The sequence below is a fragment of the Candoia aspera genome, chromosome 3 (assembly GCF_035149785.1).
Source record: "Candoia aspera isolate rCanAsp1 chromosome 3, rCanAsp1.hap2, whole genome shotgun sequence".
NCBI classification, from domain to species: domain Eukaryota; kingdom Metazoa; phylum Chordata; class Lepidosauria; order Squamata; family Boidae; genus Candoia; species Candoia aspera.
Window position 1 is genome coordinate 106,468,055 of NC_086155.1, and position 22,054 is coordinate 106,490,108.

General features: G+C 37.8%; 1 protein-coding gene across 2 annotated transcripts in view; it reads left to right on the plus strand.

The window, feature by feature from the left end:
- Positions 1-677: 677 nt before the first annotated feature.
- The window catches only part of COP1 (COP1 E3 ubiquitin ligase), a 143,681-nt gene continuing 122,304 nt past the window's right edge, over positions 678-22,054 (plus strand). The window contains exons 1-6 of one of the 2 annotated variants that reach the window (XM_063298488.1): positions 678-1,167; positions 8,696-8,755; positions 11,048-11,145; positions 15,219-15,295; positions 18,737-18,856; positions 20,002-20,070. In XM_063298488.1, the coding sequence (XP_063154558.1) occupies positions 821-1,167; positions 8,696-8,755; positions 11,048-11,145; positions 15,219-15,295; positions 18,737-18,856; positions 20,002-20,070 (771 nt within the window). In that variant the 5' untranslated portion in view covers positions 678-820. The remainder of the gene's footprint in view (positions 1,168-8,695; positions 8,756-11,047; positions 11,146-15,218; positions 15,296-18,736; positions 18,857-20,001; positions 20,071-22,054) is intronic. The other variant, XM_063298489.1, reaches the window with a different exon arrangement.

Genomic DNA, 22,054 nt, shown 5'->3' on the forward strand with positions numbered 1-22,054 from the left:
TGATAACAACTCCCTCTTGTTGGCCAGGCGCTCTGCCAACAGATATCCCAAAATCTAACTGATCTCCAGAGGGAAAAAGTGCCGCCTTGTTTATGGGTCCACAAAGGCATTTTTTTGCAAAAAAAAGTGAAAAACAATTTCCCGCCCAGGAATGACGCCCTTCTGCGTCCAACGGAGGCAACAGCTGAACAGAACCACTGAATGAAAGCTAAACGTCACACGTAGCAGGAAATTCGGCGGAGTTCAGCAGGACCTGCTTCCTAGTCTGGGTGTCCGAAGGCTGCAGCCATGCAACCCGAGCCTACGCAGGACTAGGGGTTTACAAATGGAGGAGTCTGGCGATGACAGCTCGTCGCTTCCTCGCACGTCGCTGTCACGCAAGGAAGGCGAACCCCGCACAAGCGCTGATTCAACCAGAATTCAGGCTGACCGTTTGCTGCCCAAGCGCGTGGCCCTTTCCCTTTCTTCGCGCAGCCCCATAGACGGAGCGAGGGTGTTCTTCAGTGGCGCATGCGTCCTTGTTAGCCTCACCTCCAAAGCGCAGGGTGCGTGTTGGTAAAGTTCGACAAGCAGGAGGCATTTCCCCGCCCCTTTTGCTTTCGGATGGGAGGAGGACAGCCAGCGGGGGTCTGGGAACCAATCAGATGCAGCGTACGGGCTTCCTGAGGCGGGACGACGGTGAGAGTTTTTATTTTCTCTGTGGAAGCGTTATTGTTCCTCTCTGCCCGCAGTTGGTCGGTGGGGAGGGAAGCGATGCGTTGATTCGCGAGGAGGAAAGGCTCATCTTCGCCGTCGTAGCTGGGCCAGGCAGGCCTCGGCAATGTCCGGAAGCAGGCCGTCGCCGCAGCACCCTCCGGCCGGGCCGGGCGCTGCGGGCCCTCCGGGCTCCTCTTCGACCTCCTCGGTCACCACCTCGGCCTGCTTGGGCACCGCGATGGCGACGGCCACCTCGGCGGTCCCCTCGCGACCCGTGTTGGTGGCGGCCGCTGTGTCTGGATCCTCCTGCGGCGGGGGCCTTTCTCGCCTGGCGGGGACCCGAGTCGGGACCGGCAGTGGCACAGCCAGCGGCGGCGGCGGCACCAGCGGCACCAGGAAGAGGCCGCTGCTGACTCCGCTTTGCAACGGCCTTCTGAATTCCTACGAGGACAAAAGCAACGATTTCGTATGGTGAGTAGCGCTTGATGGATGGGGAAGGAGCAGCTACTCCCCGTGTGTTTGGGGCGCAGGGCTACGCAGTAGTGGTGGGCATAGATCTAGGCATCTCCCAACGCTGCTTTTCCAAGTGCAACGCTCCCCCGGTTCATGATACTGGCCTACAGTTGTGCCTTGTAGCTCAGGATGGTTGTCGGGATTATGGGAGGAGTGTTGGCTTATATAAATGCATGAGAAATGTGAGCACATCAAAATATTGTTCATTGGGCATGGAAGAGCGAAGGGACTGATCACTTAGCGAGCTCATGGTTGATGTAAGATTTGAGCTATGGATTTGGCACCTTATAATTCTCTCTCATATACCCACGTGTGCACCTATAATTTAAAAATAAGTTCTGAAGGGCTCAGTGGGGCTTACTATTGCAGTTATTCTGCAGGTTCTTCATCAGGAAAGATGATGGTAAGTTTTCAGCTGCCCTACACTTTCCCCAAAGTCAGATTACTGCAAAATGACCAGGATTGAAAGATCTGTGTTGGCAGCAGGGCTCTCTTTTGATTACTGAATGACAGTGACAAAAGCTGTGCTTTCAGGCATTTCTGTTTTGTATTTTTCTCTCCTCTATTTGAACCATGCTCAAGATTCATAGTGCTTCACCAATTAATTCAGTGTGTTTACCTTGGAGCATTATTTCAGCAGAACCAACCAATAGGACTTCTTTAACCATCCCAGACAAAAAATGGGGAGACTTTAATCCACATTCCTTGCAGAAGATGCTTCTGCAAGGAATATGACTAAACTCTTGTCTTTTCTTTTAAAAGAGTGTCTGGGAGTTGGTCAGCATATAAATTATAAATTATTATTGTTATTATTAAAGAAGTCCCAATCTTTTAATTTATAGAACAGATATTCTAATTAAGTCCCCAAGTGCCTAATCAGCAAACATACTTACTATCTTCTGGGGACAAGTGGAGGAGCGATAGACAGGCTGTGTAATATTTCTATGCTAGGCACGATAGAAAGCACTTCCTTTGACCAGCTGCCTGCTTGGTTTCTATGTTATTCTTCATACATTTATCTAAAGCCCTTTAAAAACATTCAGATTGCTGGCCCTCACTACGTACTGCGGTATCCAATTTCATAGTTTAGCTATGAACTAAATGAAGAATTAGTTCTTTATCTATCCTGAAATATTTGGATTCATTGGATGGTCTGGATTTTAGTGATATAAGAGCTAGATGAAAAATTCACTCCATTCAATTTATCTTCAACATGCATGATTCTGTGTATCTGTATCACACACTGTGACCTGTCTAACCTTTTTTTTGCAAAACATTTATTTTCCTCCTTGGGTAGTTGCTCCACCTCCTTGGGTAGTTGCTCCATCTGAACAACTGAGTTGCCCCTTTCTGAACCTGTTTTGGAAGTCCTGTAACCAGAGCTGTAAACGCTTTTAAAGTAAAGTTGAATCATGAAATTATAATATTATGATGTTACAAAATTAATTATAGGTTTATTTTGCAATGATCTACAAATGGAAGCATTTTCATAGTAGCTGCACTGCCAGTCAACATCTGCATCAAACCATCTACCACAAACCTAATACCCTTTTCCTGATTAGTCATCACCAACTCAGACAGTATCAGTTTGTAGAAAGTTTAGGATATTTTGCTCTAGTGCGAAAGTCTTTATCCTTCCTTATATTCCATTTTAGTTCCTGTTCCTCTAATTTGGAGATGCTATTTTGTAACTCTTCACTTATTGTCCTAAACAACATTTGCCATCAAAATTGTCCCTAACACGATGAACGAGTTAAGAAGACTGTATTTTTAAAGGCCGTGTTGCTCACATATGGTTTACTGTTCTTCAGACAGTCAGAAAGAGTCTGGCATCACCTTTTCCCACTAACATATTTTATGAAAAGGCATTAGCTTTTGTGAGCTGTAGGTCAGTTCATCAGATGCATAGAGAGTGAAAGCTTATGCCTTTTATTGTTAGTCAGAAAAGGTGCCACCAAACTCATTCTGATTTTTTGCCACTTTAGGCTAGCATGGCTCTCCTCCTACAGTGATTTTCAAACGGTGTCCAAACGTAAGAGACTCTCTCCAGTTCTGAGATTGCTAAATTTGCTCAGGAGTTGTTGGTGAGCGAGTCCCTCAGATGAAGTGAACCATGTTTACTGGATCCCTGCCTCCACGTGCTTGTTGACCTTATCAAAGAACTTTAAAACACACGTAATTTATTTTGCAGAATCCATTTATTCTTTAAGAAGACTTGCTCTCTCATGTATTTAATGTGTATAATTATTTTACATTTAATGATGTTTTCTACAAGTTTACCTAGAATAGACATTAAAGCAACCATAAAATCAGTTATTTTATTTATTTATTTATTTTTGGACTTCTTTCTTCCAGCTCTTTCTTAAAGTTAGAAGTTCTTAGATAAAGATGTCAATCTTAAGGGGAAAAAAATTCTGGTTTTGTTTGATGATTGTTTCATTTTCCACTTCTTTGAAGGAACATTAATTTCCAGTCAGGATGGATTTAAGATAAATTAAGTAATCATTTAACACAAATCACTATTCTGATTTTTTTCAGGTTAAATTTCATTTTAAAGTAGATGATAATTTGGTGATTTAGTACCAAAGGAGATGCGTATTTGTAGCTTCACTTTGTTTAGGTGTTTTGTCATGATATATCAGGAGAACAAGTATCACCAAATAGGTTTTTAACGTATACATTTATGTTAAACTTCTATATTTTGAGTCTTAGTTTTCTTTGAATAATTAACCAAAGCAATATTTCAGCAATGTGCACTTTTGAATTATTAGCTATAAGTTATTTTTTAAGTAAAATTTAAATAATTTCAGTGAAATCAACGCTGAAGCAAATATTCAGAAACTGTTATGTAAACAAGGAGGACAGAAGCATTACTTAAAGAAGAGACTGACTCACTGGAATATAAGAGGGAGGGGAGGAGAGGCCCAATCAGACTTGCAGGATTCTGTTATTAGAGCCTATCTCAATAAAATATAGTTCTAGTCTTCCTATAGAGTCTGTTTCCTGATCTGGTCTACCTTGTAGGGCTGACAGGTTCCTTGTACAGGTAGCTACCAGTCTTCTTCCATCCCTGGAAAATGAATATGAAGTTCTTTGTTCCACATTTTAGTCTTTTCCCTTCTCCCTTGCATTTATTGAGTTTTCTGCTTGCTTAGATCTGCTTTATCCTGTCGAATCCTGCATACATTGATTTTCTTTGTACTTTTAGAGGAAGGGGTAAGTGATTGTGTGTGCTGTGTACGTATACTGCAAAATAGAATGGATCAGGTATGTTATAACTGTTTCTGATATTTCCTTTATGAAAAATATTTATTTATTAGATTTATATGGCTGTCCATATCAAATACATGACTCTGTAAATATACTTAAATATAGTTAAAACTTGTGTTTAATTTTTATATCTCTGAAACTAATTTTTTATATAATGCTTTAAGAAAATGTTGAAATTCAGTATAAACCTTAAGTATTTTAAAAGACAATTGTTATTTGTCCTGTTCCATGTTGAAGATCATTAGGGAAGAGCTAAAAATTTACATTGTTATAGTGTTTCTGGTTTCTGCTTCCCAAAAATAATATTATAGATAGGAGAAATTGAAGAAAAGGGCAATAGAAATGAGAAGAGAAAGTTCATATAAAGGTTTATATTTGCATATTGTCAAATTAGAAAAAAGTCATTAAAAGGAGACACAGATACTTTATATAGTTAGCACAGTATGAAGAATTAGAGACTTTTCTCCCTCGCTCATAAATCTAGAATGCAGAGCCATCCAGGGAAGCTAAATTATAGGACATTCAAAAGGTGTATGCAAGGAATGTACTACTGCAAGATGTGGTAATGTCCATCACTTTAGAAAGTTGAAAAGGAAGGTTCTGTTTCTAAAGGCAGGGAGAATAGATGTTAAATGCAATTACTGAAGGAGCATGTTTTATAGTTTGAGAACAATGCAGAAGAAGAAAGAAGTCCCTCTGTATTGTTCTTGAGCACTTGGTCTCTGAGATAAAGGTGTCTTAAAGAGACATTTCTCTTAACTTTAGAGCCTGATTAAGTTCACAGTGAGCTGGTTGTTCCATTTCCTAATGAAGGTTAAACCACTTTAGCTCTCTAGAGTGGGGGTAGATAACTTGAGGCTTTGGGGCAGCATGGAGCTCCTGAAAGCTTTTAGTGCAATCCATAGAACCTATCTAGAAGTTATCACCAGAGACATCACCTCCATCTCCTTTGGATTACATTTCACTTCATATAATTTATTACTGAATTTAAGCAACAGGTAAGACAATGAATTGATTATTGGGAGCTATATGACAAGGAACAGCAATATATTTTAAACATATTGGTGGCATCTTACGCAATACCTCTAGGTGTCTTATACCAGTAGTTCAATGTAGATATTAAATGTCACAGGGACAAGATGGAACTCAGTGGAGCAGCATTAACAAATGTCTTTTTTGTTGAACTGTAATCCCTAACATGACATACTGGATACATCCTAACAAAGGATCAGTGCTACTGCCAAAACATAGTGGTCCAGGATAATGCCTGGTCAAAAGTACTGAAGGCTGCCAAGAGCTCCAGAATAATATTAGGCTGCACTTCTGGGGTAGGTCAACCATAAAGGTGACCAAAACAGTCTTAAGTCTCATATCCTGTTCAAAAGCTCAGTTGAAATGGATCCAAATGATCAGTATCTTTCAGGTGTGCCTGGAATTACAAGACTACTGCCTTCTCTAACACTGTAAGCTAAATTAATGAATTTGAGACCTTACAATTTCCCAATCCCCTTTTTTGTTGCCAGACTGGGAAATCAAGTTAAGAGCTACCAAATTCTAGTACAAAACCTTAAAATGCATGTTGTACTCCCAGAGTGATTGGAGGGATACCTCAAACCCCAGTGTTCTGTTGATTTTGTATCTCCAAGTATTTCTGGACTGCTGTCTGGGTGGTGCTATTTGGAACTAAACTGTCCATGGCATCTGATAGTTTTTGTTATTTTTTGTAATTTTTTTCTTTAAAATTAATTTAGAAATATGAAAAAGCCTCCAAATTAAAATGTCTGCAATTGCCTGTTCAGTTTCAAAGAGCAAGACAAGAGTTGTAATTACACAATCTAGAGCCCCAAACTAGAGTATTCACCGTAAAGTCAGAATATTCACAGTAAGTTATAGGCAAGGTCTGATTTAGAAATCAAGACAAAAAGCTCAATATCAAAAGCAAGATCCAGGGGACTGAATAACAAGATGTTAGGTCTAGGCAAAGATCACAATTTTCAGGAAGTAAAGGCACAAGATCAGGCTATTAGAGAAGATGCCCCAGCATTTCCATGCTCTTTTTCAAATAAGATTATGCAGTAATACAACTGGTATATTTGAATAATTACCTTTTTCCTAATGTAGGAAATTGACAGTGCAATTTATATGATTTGCACAAGTGTTTTCAGTTGAGATGTAACAGACATTCAGATTTAATGGCCGTCCCTCCCCTGAATGGTCTGTTAAATTGAGAGGTCGTTGTAGATCCATTTAATTTCTATCAAACTTAACACAGTTGCTTAACACCTTCCACACCAACACACCATACTATCTGTAACCTGTAGTTACCCTCTTTTTTTTAAAGGAAGTGGCATCCATAGGCTGATAAATGATTGATAACCCCTTTATTTATTTATACCCAATATTAGGGAACATTGCAGTTTTTCTAACTTGCTGTAGTATCTCTGAGTTCTTTGATTCAGCTGCTAGGTTAGACAGTATTTTACAGCATCAACACAAAAGGCAAGCCTCCACTCAATCTCCATTTTCTGCAACTTTCAGCTCTGGGCCAGGAAGCAGACTGTTTATAATTATTGGCTATTTCAGGGTATTGCGCCATTCAATACCTGTACATAGTACAAGTTATTCGTATCTGCTACTGAAAAAAAATGATGATAATCAAGTGTGGTTATATGTAGAAATGTCACTTAATTCAGGTGGGCTGGAATGCCTCTGTTTTAAAGCCAAAGACCATATATTCCTATTAGGTTATTGGCTTTTGCATTTCTAAGCTATTTTGATGGTGGAATTGCAGTTGGATCATTCATTTACAGCTGGTGGTGGCCTGAAGATTTCATTTTAAAAGCTTATATCCCACCCCGCCCTCCAGGTTAGCTTTATCCCTTATTGAAGTAATTTAAGCAACCTATATTGCCAGGCAAAAGAAGTTGCTGTTATTGGACAAATATATTTGACAAATGTCTCTTGTAGGAAGTACAGCTGCAGTATTGATCCTTGATCACTGGCTGAAAGTGTTTCTGGATATTTAGAAACACATGCTTAAGTGTGTTAAAATTGTAAGCAAACTAAGATGTTTGGCAAAATGTTTAAAGAAATATGTGTTTATATTTCTTTGGGTGGTGTTTTTGCTATTTCTGTACTACAGGAAAGAGTGGTCCATGTTGTTTTATAAAAGATTCTAGTTTTGTTGAATATTGCTTTTACTAGAAATACCATCTGGAATGATTCTGGAGTGTGTGAAGAAATTAAAATGAACCTTATGAGGATTCATTTTTTTCCTTGTGCTGCAGTATTTTAGCAATTTGTACACTAGAAAAAGCTGCTACTCCCTTTTCAGATTTTAAAATGTTGATACTTGAGTGAGTTGTAGCCTTTCTTAATAAAAAGGACAGAAAGAAACTAATTATTCTAAAATTCTTTAAGAGGAACATACAGTTTATGTAAATGAGTGCTTTAGAGGGTTTTTAATCTTTCAAAATGAATCCCTCATCAAAGCTTTCGACAAGTTCTTGACATTGAGCTGCTTTAATCCTACTGGAAAATTGGGTTGTTTTTAGTATAATTTTATGTAGTGCCACCATTGTTACGTAAAAGAAATACTTTGCTTGCATATAATGTTTTCTGCCATAGTTTAAGTTCCTTCTAAAACGTTCTGGCATGGGATAAATAACCAAAGAGCTTAAAATATTATGTGTTGTATAACATTTGTTTACCTACTAGAATGTTTAGTTACATAGTAAGTTTATGAATCAGTGTGCTTTATATAGCCATTAATGTAAAAGTAATTACATTAAAGAAGTGTCTATTTCCTTATTTTAAATCATTTTCCTATATAAATTTTAAGTGTAGTACTTGAAGGTAACTTCTATCAATTACCTTTTCCAGATACATATGTAAAGAAATAACTTGTTATTTGGATGTATTTTTGAATGTCTTTTGCATCATATCTTTTATGTCTCAGCATATTTTTCCTGGATTTTTTTTTTTTTTTTTTTTTAGATTTTAAGTCATATAAATGGCTGTATGTAAGCAGTAGATTAGTCTCTGGGCTTTCTATTAATAAGAGATTAATAGAAGCTTCTCAATGCTGGTAGTGTTTAACAAGTATTTTATCAACTATTGGGTTCATTCTCTTCTCACTATCTCTTTTCCCTTAAATGAAAGGCTATTTTTTTAAAACACTTCATCAATATTTATATGCTTTTTTTCCCTCCTCCAGCCCCATCTGCTTTGATATGATTGAAGAAGCTTACATGACAAAATGTGGACACAGTTTCTGGTAAGGTTTCTTGATAAAACTGTTTAGCATGAGAGATTTATTTATAAAATTAAGAAGCGTGAACTAAAGTTATTTTGTTAAATGCACATAATCAGTAGGGTGTTTTTTTTTTAACAAACAGCATGAAATGAATTAACATTTTTATTCTGAATCGATATCTTCATTGAAGGCAACCTGGGACAGCTTAAAAATACATTACGGTATAACTAGTTCTGCATTGTAGAAATGACAAGTATTACATAACCGTTGAAATGTGTCATGTGGGTTTTTTTCTTTAACCACATGGACATTGGTGAATATTCATAAGACATTGATGGTATGCAGCAGTTACTGAGCTCACAATAAAGAAACACTTGTATAACTGCTCAGAGTCCCCTTTTCGGGAGAGATGTGCGGTGATAGAAATTTGAAAAATAGATAGATAGATAGATAGTTAATATTTATCTAGTCATATTAAATTTAATATTAAACTATAAGCAAAAACAAGCTTGTGTACTGTTGAGAGTTTAGATATTACACAGTGCGGAGAAAGTCAGAATCCTTCTGTAATATTTATAGAATTTTAAATCAACTTGTGTGTCTGAAATAATTATTACAGACACTTAAAACCGTATGTTCAAAAGTTTAATGATCACAACTCAGTAGTTTTAATTGTTTAGAAGATAAGCAATTATGATCATGCTCATCTTATAGATTTGAATTTGGATAGTGAAACATTAGTTTTGTGTGGACATACATAAGTTATTTCACTACATTTGTTTGTGGCCTTCTGATTTTGAATGAATGCCCACTGTCCAAAAAAACTTTGTTGCGGTTAGGCATATTTTTGAGAAAACTTTATGATTTATGGGTTTTAGACAGCAACCTGAGGTAAGTGTGAAGCCTGGATAATCCATCTTGTTTTGATTAGTTTCTTATCTGAATCCCTTTCATAAAATTGTTATGAATGGTTTCTGCATACTTCTTGAAAGCTACAACCTAAGAATTTATTAAAAGAGATACATTATGCAAGGCTGTGATATTCCTTAAGAAATAAAAGTCTTAATTCAGGGTTGTAAAATTTCTAGATGCCTAAAAATTTGACACTAGTGTGTAAGAATTTGAAATATTTTGTTGTAGAAGACTGATATGTCTGAAGGGTGCTGTTGATAGGATATGTTCCTTTGCTAGTAGCTTTATATGTGTTAATTTCAGTTATGAGAAAGGGATTGTTGCTAGGTAGTAGATGGGAAAAGGTACTGGAAGAAGCTGATTCTATTCCACTTGAGTTCTTCCTACTTCTGCTACTTAGTACTAGTTTTTTTAATCCTTTGGAGACTTCTATGAGCAGAAGTATTCAGTTTTCTCTCTGCAATCCCTCTACACCTGCTATTGAATGTTGGGGAGCCTTTTAGAACAACATGGGAAATGACTGCAGAAGAGAGAAGTTGGGGGAGAGGGAAGTCCCCCTTCCCTGAAGAGCGTACTATTATGACAGGGCATATGTGAATGTAATCCACAGGATACAACCAATGTTACATCAATGGGTTTCATCTTATTACCCTTTCCTTCAATGTTTGGAGAGGAAAAATGGAATCTATTCCACTGATGAGTGCCTTTCCCTCAGTGAATGGGTAGCACTGAATATGACTGACTACAATTAGAAGTGGGTGGTCCTGGTCCCGGTCCTGTTAGGTATAGGAGTGATATTAATAGTGTATTCTGTGAAGCTAATTCATATATGCATGGCTTTAAACAAATAACCACATAAAAAACATGAACAGAATTTGGTGGATGGAACAGGACTGGACAAATACATCAGACTCCTATAAGTCACTATTAATCCTTCAAAGCCAACAGTGGTTTTTAAAGTTCCAGCTCTTAAAAGCTGAATTGGTGTGTCTCATCAAAAGTTTTGATATCTTTTTGCACTCCTTGTACGAAACATCTTTGAAGATGATAAATCTATGTTGCAGGCAATCAGTATTTTAAAACTGCCTATTAACATCCAATATTCCTTCTATTCTCTCTCTTGGTGGTGGTGGTTATAGCAAGGTACTATTAGTTACAAGAAAAGAAAAAAAAATCTTCTTTGCCCAGAACTTGAAGATGAGGTCTACCTGCTTTATTGATTTGATCTACCTTTAACACCAAGCCATCTAGTACCACAGCTCCACTTCCACATGGAACTGTTTCAACTAACAAACAGAATGTGGTATATCATATTCAAAGACACATCTTAATAAATTTGTGCAGTGTGTTATTAGTGTGTTTTCTTTCTCAAAGTTCTGTTCTGTTACTTTTCTTGAACAGTTACAAGTGTATTCATCAAAGCCTGGAAGATAACAACAGATGTCCCAAATGTAATTATGTTGTGGATAACATTGACCATCTATACCCCAACTTTCTAGGTAAATTTTAATGTTCAGTAATACAGCCTTGAATCATTAGATCTTGGTAACATTCTTAATAGCTGAATTTTTATTGCTGGGTGTTTATTTCTTTATTATGCTTCTGTTGATTTTGTACAACTTGTTCCATGGGCTACATCTTTGGGCATGTAGTATCCTTCCGTCCGTCCGTCCTTCCTTTAGAGGGTCAGAGTACTTGGGTAACTTTGAAGCTATATATCTTCTTCAAAATTCAGATTCTTGATTAGGATTAATTCAAAGAAATACAAAGGAAGATGAAATAGTTCTATTGCAAGGAAGGTAAGTTTCATATCCTATGATATAAAAATCACTCCGGCATTAAGAGGGCCATCTTTGCAAAACAATAGGTGATGCAGTGCAAAACAATAGGTGATGCAGTCTTATGATGGACCATGGGTTTTGAAAGCACAAAATTGAAGACAATTAGTAACCAAATGATTCCATAATGCTTAATTTAGTCATCTTACTTGATTTTGAGATGTGAAGAGGGGAAGATGAAGATCAAAGTAGGCCTTATACTAAATGAATTGTATACTTGGATAATATCTTCTTGCAGTCATTGTCCTGATTACCAGGAAACACACTGAGGCGAGGACTTGGTCTCTAATATTTATTAGTAGTACTTAACAAGAATCCTAACAAACTGAGAAAGCGTGGGAAAACCCAGCCATATAAACCCCAAAGGTTAAGGCGGTCCCGATCTGTGTCTCTTTGAATGGCTGAACAGTTCCTCAGTGCTACGCATGCGCTTGACAGTCTGGGTGAGAGCCCCCTGCTCGCCATCCTTACTCATGACAGTCATAGTGCCTGGGAGGAAAATGTTAGCCCTTTGCTCCCAAGACCTTGCTAAGTGTTCACCCATATTGCAGACAGCATTTTTTTTTTTTTTTTAAAGGAATGACTTAGGCATCAGTACTTAAGGCTATTTGCATCATGTCCTGGGGCAAGGTATTTTAATTTGGGGCTGTGAAGAGTTAAATTTCCTGTCCATTTGTTAGTTTACTTCAGCTTTATTTTTTTAAAAAAATATCTCTGTCATAGTTGCCCAAGATATATTTACTCTGAAATGTAATTTGGCCCTCATACTATAGTGAAGGATGCATAATTGTCATCTAGTTCTGGATGGGGTTCTACTACCCCAGACAGACCCCGTGCGGAATCTGGGGGTCCTCCTGGACTCACAACTGGCAGTCATGGCCAGGAGGGCCTTTGCTCAACTTCATGTTGTGCGCCAGTTATGCCCTTTCCTGGACCCTTTGAACTCATGCCCTGGTCATCTCCCATATAGACTACTGTAATGCGCTCTACATGGGGCTACCCTTGAAGAATATCCGGAAGCTACAACTGGTCCAGAATGCAGCCACACAGGCAATTCTAGGTGCCCCGAGGTCTGCACATGTAACACCTTTGCTACGCAAGCTGTACTGGGTTCCAGTTTGCTTCTGGGTCCAATTCAAGGTGTTGGTCATGACCTTTAAAGCCGTACGTGGCATAGGGCCAGGTTACCTGAGGGACTGTCTCATCCCCATCACATCGACCCATCCCACCCGGTCATGCAGAGAGGGCATGTTACGGACCCCATTTGTAAAAGAATTCCATCCAGGAAACGGGCCTGCTCTGCAGTAGCCCCCGCCCTCTGGAGCATCCTTCCCCAGGAGGTGAGACAAGCCCCCTCGCTCCTGGACTTCCATAAGAAACTAAAAACCTGGTTTTGCCAGCATGCCTGGAGCAGGAAGGGGAATAGTCATAACTGGGGATGGCTAGCCCCCTAGAATGGCCCTTTTTACTCACTGATTGCTACGGAATCTTTAGCCATCTGGATTTTACCACATTTTATATTTTTATTGTCTATTTATATTTATGGTATTTATAACTGTATTGAATTTTATACTTTGCTTTTATTGTAAACCGCCCAGAGTCCCTCCTTTAGGGGGGAAATGGGCAGTGATAAAATCTGACAAATAAATAAATATTTTTTTTCCAGAAAGGAGTAGACTTCATTGTTTCTAAAACCTCGAAAGATTTTGGGGTATAATTTCTGTCATATAGCTATTTGGGAGCTTCACAATATAAAGGAACCACTTTGGGGGTAGATTGCTTTAGGGTCTGAATAGCAACTTTTCTTGGATTTGGGGACTCAACCTATTCTTCTGACTGATTGGCGGATCACAGAAGGCTTGCTGGTGATCACCAGAAAGGGCCAAACCAAATATCTTCAGTTGTTCTTGTTTCTCTTTCTCCTGCCAATATGGGTTAACATTTTTTTTTCCTGCTCATTCTTGGAAGTAGTGGCATTTGCATGGTCTTTTGATAATAGTCTTCTCTGGTCTCAGACTTTTTGCTAGTGATCTTGCCAGCCCTCAAACTACTGATCAATATTTTATTTTAAACAATTATTTTTGTTTCATGTAATGATAAGTTGGAAATTGGGAAAAATAAAACTGGGCTATAATTTATTCCTCCTTTTGGTTTTGTGTGAGTAGGAGAGAGAGAGATGCATGAATCTAATGTGGAGGGTAGAAAAAATTGTAAAAGAATATATTTCTGGATTTATATCATGTGAATAAGCCCATTTTATACATTTGACAATCTGTAGTTAAAATTACTTACCAGAACAGCAACTTTAAGGACATTCTGTATATGATGGGGGAAAATGTTGCTTATGGTGTATAGTTTAAAATAGGTAATGTGGACTGGGACATATTCCATGAAATGTGATTAATTTTCAAATGCTTTGTTTCATAAAATTAATTGGTAACATAATGAATAAGTCACACTGAACAACTGGAGTTGTTAAAATACAAAGAAGTTAACATCTGCTGTAAGTAGGCTATTGTGTACAATAAAAATGGAGCTGTTAATATTCCTACATATTAGATGAGCTTCAATCTCCCTGTCGCCTTACTCATATTTGTACTTAAATGCTGCATTTACAAAAACATATCTCTAAATGTCTAGATCATTAGATATATATCCTGCTAAAATTTTAGCTTGTGTGTGTGTGTGTATTGCACATATGTTTATATTAACCAGCTGAAAAAGACTCCTGGTGGTTTGCAAAGAATAGCATCAAAACCCATCAAATCACAATAACTACAATGAAATCCAGATTATAGAATATATATATGGTTACCAAATTATGAAACGATCTTAAAGTGCCTGTTCAGACAAGATTGTCTCAATGGCCTTCTTGAAAGCTAATAATAGGAGCATCAAACAGGACTTTCCAAAGGGTGGAGGCCATCAAGGAAGAGGGCTACCTTAGGGCCCATGTCCCTCTGAATATTTGTAGGGATGGGATTCTAAGCATCCCCTCCCTGCCTGTATATACTGATTGGGCAGATTCTGCCTGGGGGAGATGGTACCCTGGAGTCAAGCCATTTAGTCAAAAGCAGCACTTTGAATTGGACTTGGAAACCTACTGGCAACCAGTACTGTGAATGAAGGACAAGAGTTACACTTGCATAATGGCTCTCACCTGTTAGCATACTGGCTGCCACATTTTATACCAATGGTAGCTTTGGATCATTTTCAGATACAACCCGATGTAGAATGTTTACAGTAATCCAAGTGTAAGTTGATAATGGCATGAGTTACTTTCACCAAGGGTTCCTGATTTAGGTGGGCCACAACTATGACATCCAATATATTAATATGTTAGAGGAGGTTGGAAGTCCTGAAATCTGAATGCATTTAATGGTCGCATTTAATGAACTAGCTACAGAATGGTAAAATGCATCTTATTTTGATACGTATGGTTTGCTGATCAGTGACCAAAATAAAATGACTTGACTGCATTCTTCAATACTGGTAAATAAATTAAAAACATATTCAGTGAAGGTTTATCAGAAAAACAGTGGAGCTGTTTTTATTCTGATTGGCAAGTGATTAATAAAATTTGTTGCTGTTGCTGTATTCAGTCTTATTGAATTAATGAAGATGCAGTCCTGAAGTTTACTTACTTGATTCTCTTAGTATGATTTATTTCCAAGAAACTATAGGATTCATGTATCATCTTAAAATGCACTACTTAAATCTTTTTTTCCCTGTAGTGAATGAGCTCATCCTTAAACAGAAGCAAAGATTTGAGGAAAAGAGATTCAAATTGGACCATTCAGTGAGTAGCACCGTATGTTTCCAATCTTCTTTCTTTATTTATTTCTGGGCTTAAGGGATGGAGTGTGTGGTATTCCTATATTCTAAGCATTTGAGAATGTCTGTTGCTTTCAAAGACAGCTCAATTAATCTGTGAAAGCAAAGCATTGTTTGGGCTTTTCATTATACAATGTCACTTATTTTCTGTTTAATATAATAAACGTTTTTGCTAGATCTATGAATATAGATTCAAAACTTTCTATATTTTCCAGTGCAGTCTGTCTGTAGTTATTAAACAGGCTATGACAATGAGATAATAGTGAAAGTTATGCTATATAACACTTAGGTAAGAATATCAGTGACATTAGAGGGTCTTAAATAAAACTGGTCCTACAGTTCTGATTCACATAGCCAAATCTTTTCTATGGAGTTCACGCCTTCTACAGGAGATTGAAGTCATGGACCATTGCAATTCAGATTATTATATAGTGCAATGGTCCATGAGTTTAATTCCTGGTAGGGTTTGAACTCTATAGAAAAAATCTGGTGGTGTATGTCTGGCAAGTCACATACTGCATCATGGTGGCCAATATAAGTGCAAACATCACTGTATCAAAACAGGAGGAGGATTTGTTGTATATACTATTCTGATAGATTCTAAGATTCTTCTAAGAAATATTTAATTTGTATGGCCACCCATCTCACCAAGTGACTCTGAGTGGCAAACAAAATTTTAAAAATAAAAGCAAATAAAATAATGCAAAAAATAAAATACATAGCAGCCAAGAATAAATCACGCATCATAATCACTAAATTAATCACAAAATGAGTCCCTGCGCACACTCAGGGCCCCAAGCCTGGGCACAGGACTTAAGAAAAGCCAGCAGAGTCGGGGTCATCCTGATCTCTGGAGGGAGAATGGGTAAGGTGGGTGCTATGGCAGAAAAGGCATATCTTCTAGGCCCTGCCAATTGGCATTCCTTAGCCAATGAGACCCAAAGCATGCCTATCCTGCCTGACTGGGTTGGATGGGTAGAAACAACTAGGGGGAGACAGTCACTCAAATAACCCGGTCTTAAACCATGAAGGGCTGTAAAGGTGGCAACCAGCACCTTGAATTGCACCTGGAAGCACACTGGCAGCCAATGCGGCTCACAGAGTAGAGGTGTTACATGTGCCAAATAACCGGTGCCATTTACTACCTATGCTGCCGCATTGGGCACCAGTTGAAGCTTCTGAATGCTCTTCAAGGGGAGCCCCATGTAGAGCACATTGCATTAGTCCAGACAGGAGGTCACGAGGAAATGAGTGACAGCAGGATCTCCTGGTCCAGGAACAGGCACAACTGGCACACAGTTGAAGGTATGCAAAGGCCTTCTTAGCTGCAGCTGCCATCTGCTCTTTGAGCAGGAGCTTTGAGTCCAGGAGAACCCCCAGATTGCACACTGGGTCTGTCTGAGGCAGTGCCACGTCATCCAAAACCAATGATGGAAAGTCTCTGGCACCAGAAGGCCCAAACAACCAAATCTGTTCAGTCTTGCTTGGGTCGAGCTGAAGCCTGTTGTGCCCCGTCCAGGCCCCCACAGCCTCCAGACACTGGGACAGGATGTCCTCAGCATCACTCAGGCAACCTGGGGTGGAGATACAAAGCTGGGTATCATCAGCATACTGGTAATACCTCACCCCAAACAGTCGGATAACCTCACCCGGCAGCTTCATGTAGATGTTAAACAGGAGGGGAGAAAGAACCAAACCCTGAGGAAATTGATTTCTTAATTAGTTCTGGAAGTTTTTTTAAAAAAAGTGGAGGCACATTGTATTCCTCATTCTAAGGGGCTTGCCTTTGTCTCCTCACCACACCTTTTTCAATAATCAGGTCTAATAAGTATAATAGTTTAGACATCTCTTAGCTGTGAATTAGCAATAGAAGAAAAGAAAGAATACAGGAAAGAGGTTAAGGGAAGAAGGTAAAGTTGATGATTTCCCGCTTTCTATCCATTATTTCCAGCTACTTCTCTGCCCCTACAGTAGTCATAAGGTTGCTCTTGGTGACTGTTTACAAGGAAAATGCTTTGTTTGTAAACAGTTTTTGTGCAATCAACAGTCAGTCAAACCTTTGGTAATTCATTGTATTTTTCCAGTTTTTTTCTGGAAATGCAGTGAAGATAGTTTTTACTGAATTTTAAATTTTATTTTTATTGTAAACCACCCAGAGTCCCTCCTTGGGGGGGGGGGGAGATGGGCAGTGATAGAAATTTTAAAAACAAATAAAATAAATAAAAGATCAATATATATACAGTATCTATAAATAGTGGTAGACTGATAGCATGTAAATAGAAATGGGAGTAATTATTTTGACAACACACAGGTTAGTCAACTATAGCCTACAGATGAGTGATAAAAATAAGTAATTAATAAAAGTAATTAACCCATGGTTGGGTTTGGGTTGTAAATGCTAAAAGTATAGGTTTATGCACTTTTAAGGGCATCAAGTATTTTACTGAAATAGTGAATTCACAAATATAAATGTATAACAAATTTTGTTGAAATTCAGCTGATAATCATAAGCAGATGCTAAATATAATTGCATATCAACAGGCAAATGCTAATGTTATTGTATACTGACTGCTAACATTGCCTTTACACTAGATAATTGAGATGGATTGGTTAAAATGTTTGGCTTTCATATTAAAGTCAACATATATACAGTTTCTGTTAAACTTTCCTTTGGGACAAGAGGCCACATATTCTTTTTTTTTTCTACATGTTGAAACAGATAGACTCATTAATCTCATATTTTATCTGGAATGTGATCACAATTTCCACTACATAGCGCCAAGGTTATCTAAACAACTATATGCCACTGGGCTTTCTGCTTTTCTTCAGCATGTAGCTTTTCATGCCCATTCAGCAATCTAGACACACCTGAGAGTTTAGGAATGGTATTATTTATTTTTATTATTTATTTATAATTCAAATGTAATTAAATTATTGGGTGGGTCGGCAAGTGAGACAGGGGAGATATGAGAGAATCAGCCAGATATGCATGACTTTGTGTCTTGAAACAGGAGCCCTCTCTGGATAATTAAATGATATTTAATAATTAGATAATTAAAGCCCTAATGAAGTTGGGTGTTCCAAAAAACATTCTGAGGATGTGGGAATGAAGGAAGGAGGTGATACAAGTTTGGGCTTACATTTTTTCAGGGCACATTACCATAGTAAGGTGTGGGATTCTGCATGACTGCAGTAATGCGTGTCCTGACTCACTTCAAGGAGGCTGGACACTGCTGCTACAAATAGTGGAAAAGAAAAAGTGGCCTGAAGCAGGCTTATCCTTTCCTTACACTTTGCTCTCAGGATGATATGCTCCCGTTGGTTTACTGTGACAGCTTTAAGTTATTGTGTAATGTCTAAAGTATGTTGACTCTTGTCTCTGAAATATGTCTTGATCATTTGTTTGCTTTTCTTTTAGAATGGACACAGGTGGCAAATATTTCAAGATTTGTTAGGAACAGACCAAGACAATCTTGATTTGGCCAATGTTAACCTAATGTTGGAACTTCTGGTGCAGAAGAAAAAACAACTGGAGGCAGTAAGTTCCTTTCTAGTCTCTTAGTAAATATATATTAAGAAATAATAACTTTTGTTTAATGAAACTGCTTCCTTTTTTTTCCCAGGGTTTGGCTGATGTTTTACCAACATACAGATCAGTAACTTATGTGCCCAAAGACCCCAAAATGCTCCTTGAATGCCCAGTAGATGGTCCCACCATCATCAAAATGAAATGGTTTACTTTAAAAAATGCATGATGAGGTTTTGATGGCTTCATGTGAAATCTTTTAAGGTGGCAGGGTTTTTTGGTCTCTAGTCCATCATACAAGATGGAGAGATGGCTGGGTAAAGTTAGCATTCCCTTCACTATTCAGTTTTAAATGGTGGCATAATTCGTTGGACTTCATAAGGTAATTTAGACATGTAGAAAATACATTCTTTCACTAGGTTTCAGACAATAATAAAAATATTCGAACAAATAATTTAATGCCTATATTGTACTATCAACATCCTAGAGCAGAATGGCTCCATTATCTGTAGTTCTCCAAAAATTGCTGTGCAACTCCCAGCTTCCCCGTGCTGTCTGAGGTTGTGGAGAGTTTAGCAACCCCTGGAATAGATTCCTCAACAAAATCCTAATGGATTTTTACTTGTCTGTACACAGCTTGCATTTCCCTTTTTGTTCCATAGGTGAAAAAAAAATGGTGTGAAAAGAAAATTCTTTCTTACGCCATAAGTCCCATCACATTTTGAGGGAATGATATTCTCTCAAAACATATCAGGAGTTTTGGTCAGATACAGAATATTATTTTCTGTATTGGTTGGTGTTTTTACTCTTATTGCCCCTACTTTCTTTTGTTCTGTGGGAACCAGTTAAGGGAGTGTGAGCTCCTTCACTAGTGTTTTGAATTCCTTGGAGCAGATTCTCCACAAACATGATTATTTTGTAATACAAGATCTGAAACTATGATTTGAAGTAGACTTTAAGTTGTGGATGAACAGAGTATGTTTTCTCAAATCTGACTCCCAATTTCACTACAGTTAGCAGTTTCTGTTTATACAATAGGTATATACAGTATCTGTGCTTAAGTATTGTACATAGAGTGCCAGTGTCTTAAATGCCTCTTTGCTTAGCAATATCCTTTTTGCACCCTCTCCCCCATTTATCTAAACTTTCTGTTATAGGAGTCCCATGCTGCCCAGCTACAGATTTTGATGGAATTCCTGAAGGTTGCCAGGAGAAATAAGAGAGAGGTAACATTATCTACTTTGATTTACTACTATTAGAAACATCTTTCCATTACCCTCTTAAATAATGTAAGTTGGTTTACAACTTTTTAAAAAAGTGTGGGTGGGTGGCAGTCTTGCACAGTTTATTTCAAACACATGAATCTGAAGAATTTTAGCCCATGCTAATTATGACAGGTGGTTTTGATTTTAGTTCTTTTGACTTGAATTGCCTGATTCTTTTGTTTAACTTTTCATATCTTCGGGAAAAGAAGTTTGTCAAGGAAAGTTATTTGTTGGCAGTTGTATCAAATTCTTGAAATAAATTGTAGTTGGCATGAAATTTGTGTAGCTTTATAACAATTGTTACTATATCTCTAGTGAAGAGTTTTTTGTCTTAATTTCAAAGGCTTATTACATTGCAAGTACATATGTTTTTGTAGATTTTGGTGATTTTTAAAAAAAAAAATCATTCTGAATTAGTGTTGATTTCAATCTCCTCTTTAACAAAAGAAAAGGAGTAAAATGAAATAATGATTCATTAATTGGAGAGCATGCAGAACTTTCCCATAATTGTCTTAATTGATGTAATGTGGGAAAAGGGACATATCTTGCAAATTGCAAGTTTTATCTGTTTGTATAAATGCCAAAGAGAACTTATCCTGGAAAGGCCAGTGTGAATATTTGACCTTTTTCAAACTTAACAATTCAACATGACTCAAGGAAGTAGCTGTAGATGGATTTATAACATATACTGTGACAGATTCCCTCCAGCTATGTTTCCTATATTTGAGTTACATGTCATTATCAGAGGCTTGTATTTAGACAAAATCAGTTTTATTCCTAAATGCATACAGAAAATTGAAAGTTTTGAAGTCATTTTTAGAATGACCTCGAAACTGTGCTGCTTGGGTAAATTATGAGATACTTCTCCAACATTGTCCCATCAAATTTAGATTTGAAGATTAGGTTCTAAGACAAAATGGGGGTTAAGCATACTGTTCACCTTGAAATTGTTACATTTGTATTTTAGTACTATAGTTGAGCCAGTAATATTTATACTGAACGGCAGCTTGGAATTTTAAAAAAAAACATGAAAAGGAGTTGATAATTCAGCATACATTTCAAACAAGAGATAAGCAAACAGTGCTTCTGTAATTATGTAAACTTTTTCAAGTGTTTCTTTTGGTGATACTGAAACAAATATAACTTAAGTACAGCTTATATTTCCCTGTCAACTTTTCTGCAAATAGCTTTTTTGCCTGCTGCATAACTTTATTTGCTATCATACTATGTAAGGTGATACATAGATATAGTCGTATGTATCTAAGCCACTGATCTTACTGTTTTTTAATAAATAGCTAATCAGTGGCTCGGTTTAAACATCACGGCTAAGCAAGTATGGTAATGCACGTTGCCTGATGACTCCCACTGGGCTGCCCTTACTAAATAAACCAGTGAGTGCCTGGGTATGATTTTGTTTGGAATTATGTTCAGTCTGGGATCCCTGGTTGATTATTCTCACAAACCACAATTTGAGGCCATGTGCAGTTTTTAGCTTGCTATGCCGGAATCCAGGTTCAGACATAATGTTAAAGAAATCTTGTTGGCTTCTTTGGACAATTGGCTCCTCAGTTCCTCTTCACTTTCAGCCATCAAAGTGGTATCATCTGCATATCTGAGATTGTTAATGTTTCTTCCAGCGATTTTAACTCCAGCCTTGGATTCCTCAAGCCCAGCATGTCGCATGATGTGTTCTGTGTACAAGTTGAATAGGTAGGGTGAGAGGATACAGCCCTGCGATACTCCTTTCCCAATCTTAAACCAGTCCGTTGTTCCGTGGTCTGTTCTTACCGTTGCTACTTAGTTGTTATACAGATTCTTCAGGAGGCATACAAGATGACTTGGTATCCCCATACCACTAAGAACTTGCCACAATTTGTTCTGGTCCACACAGTCAAAGGCTTTAGAATAGTCAATAAAACAGAAATAGATGTTTTTCTGAAACTCC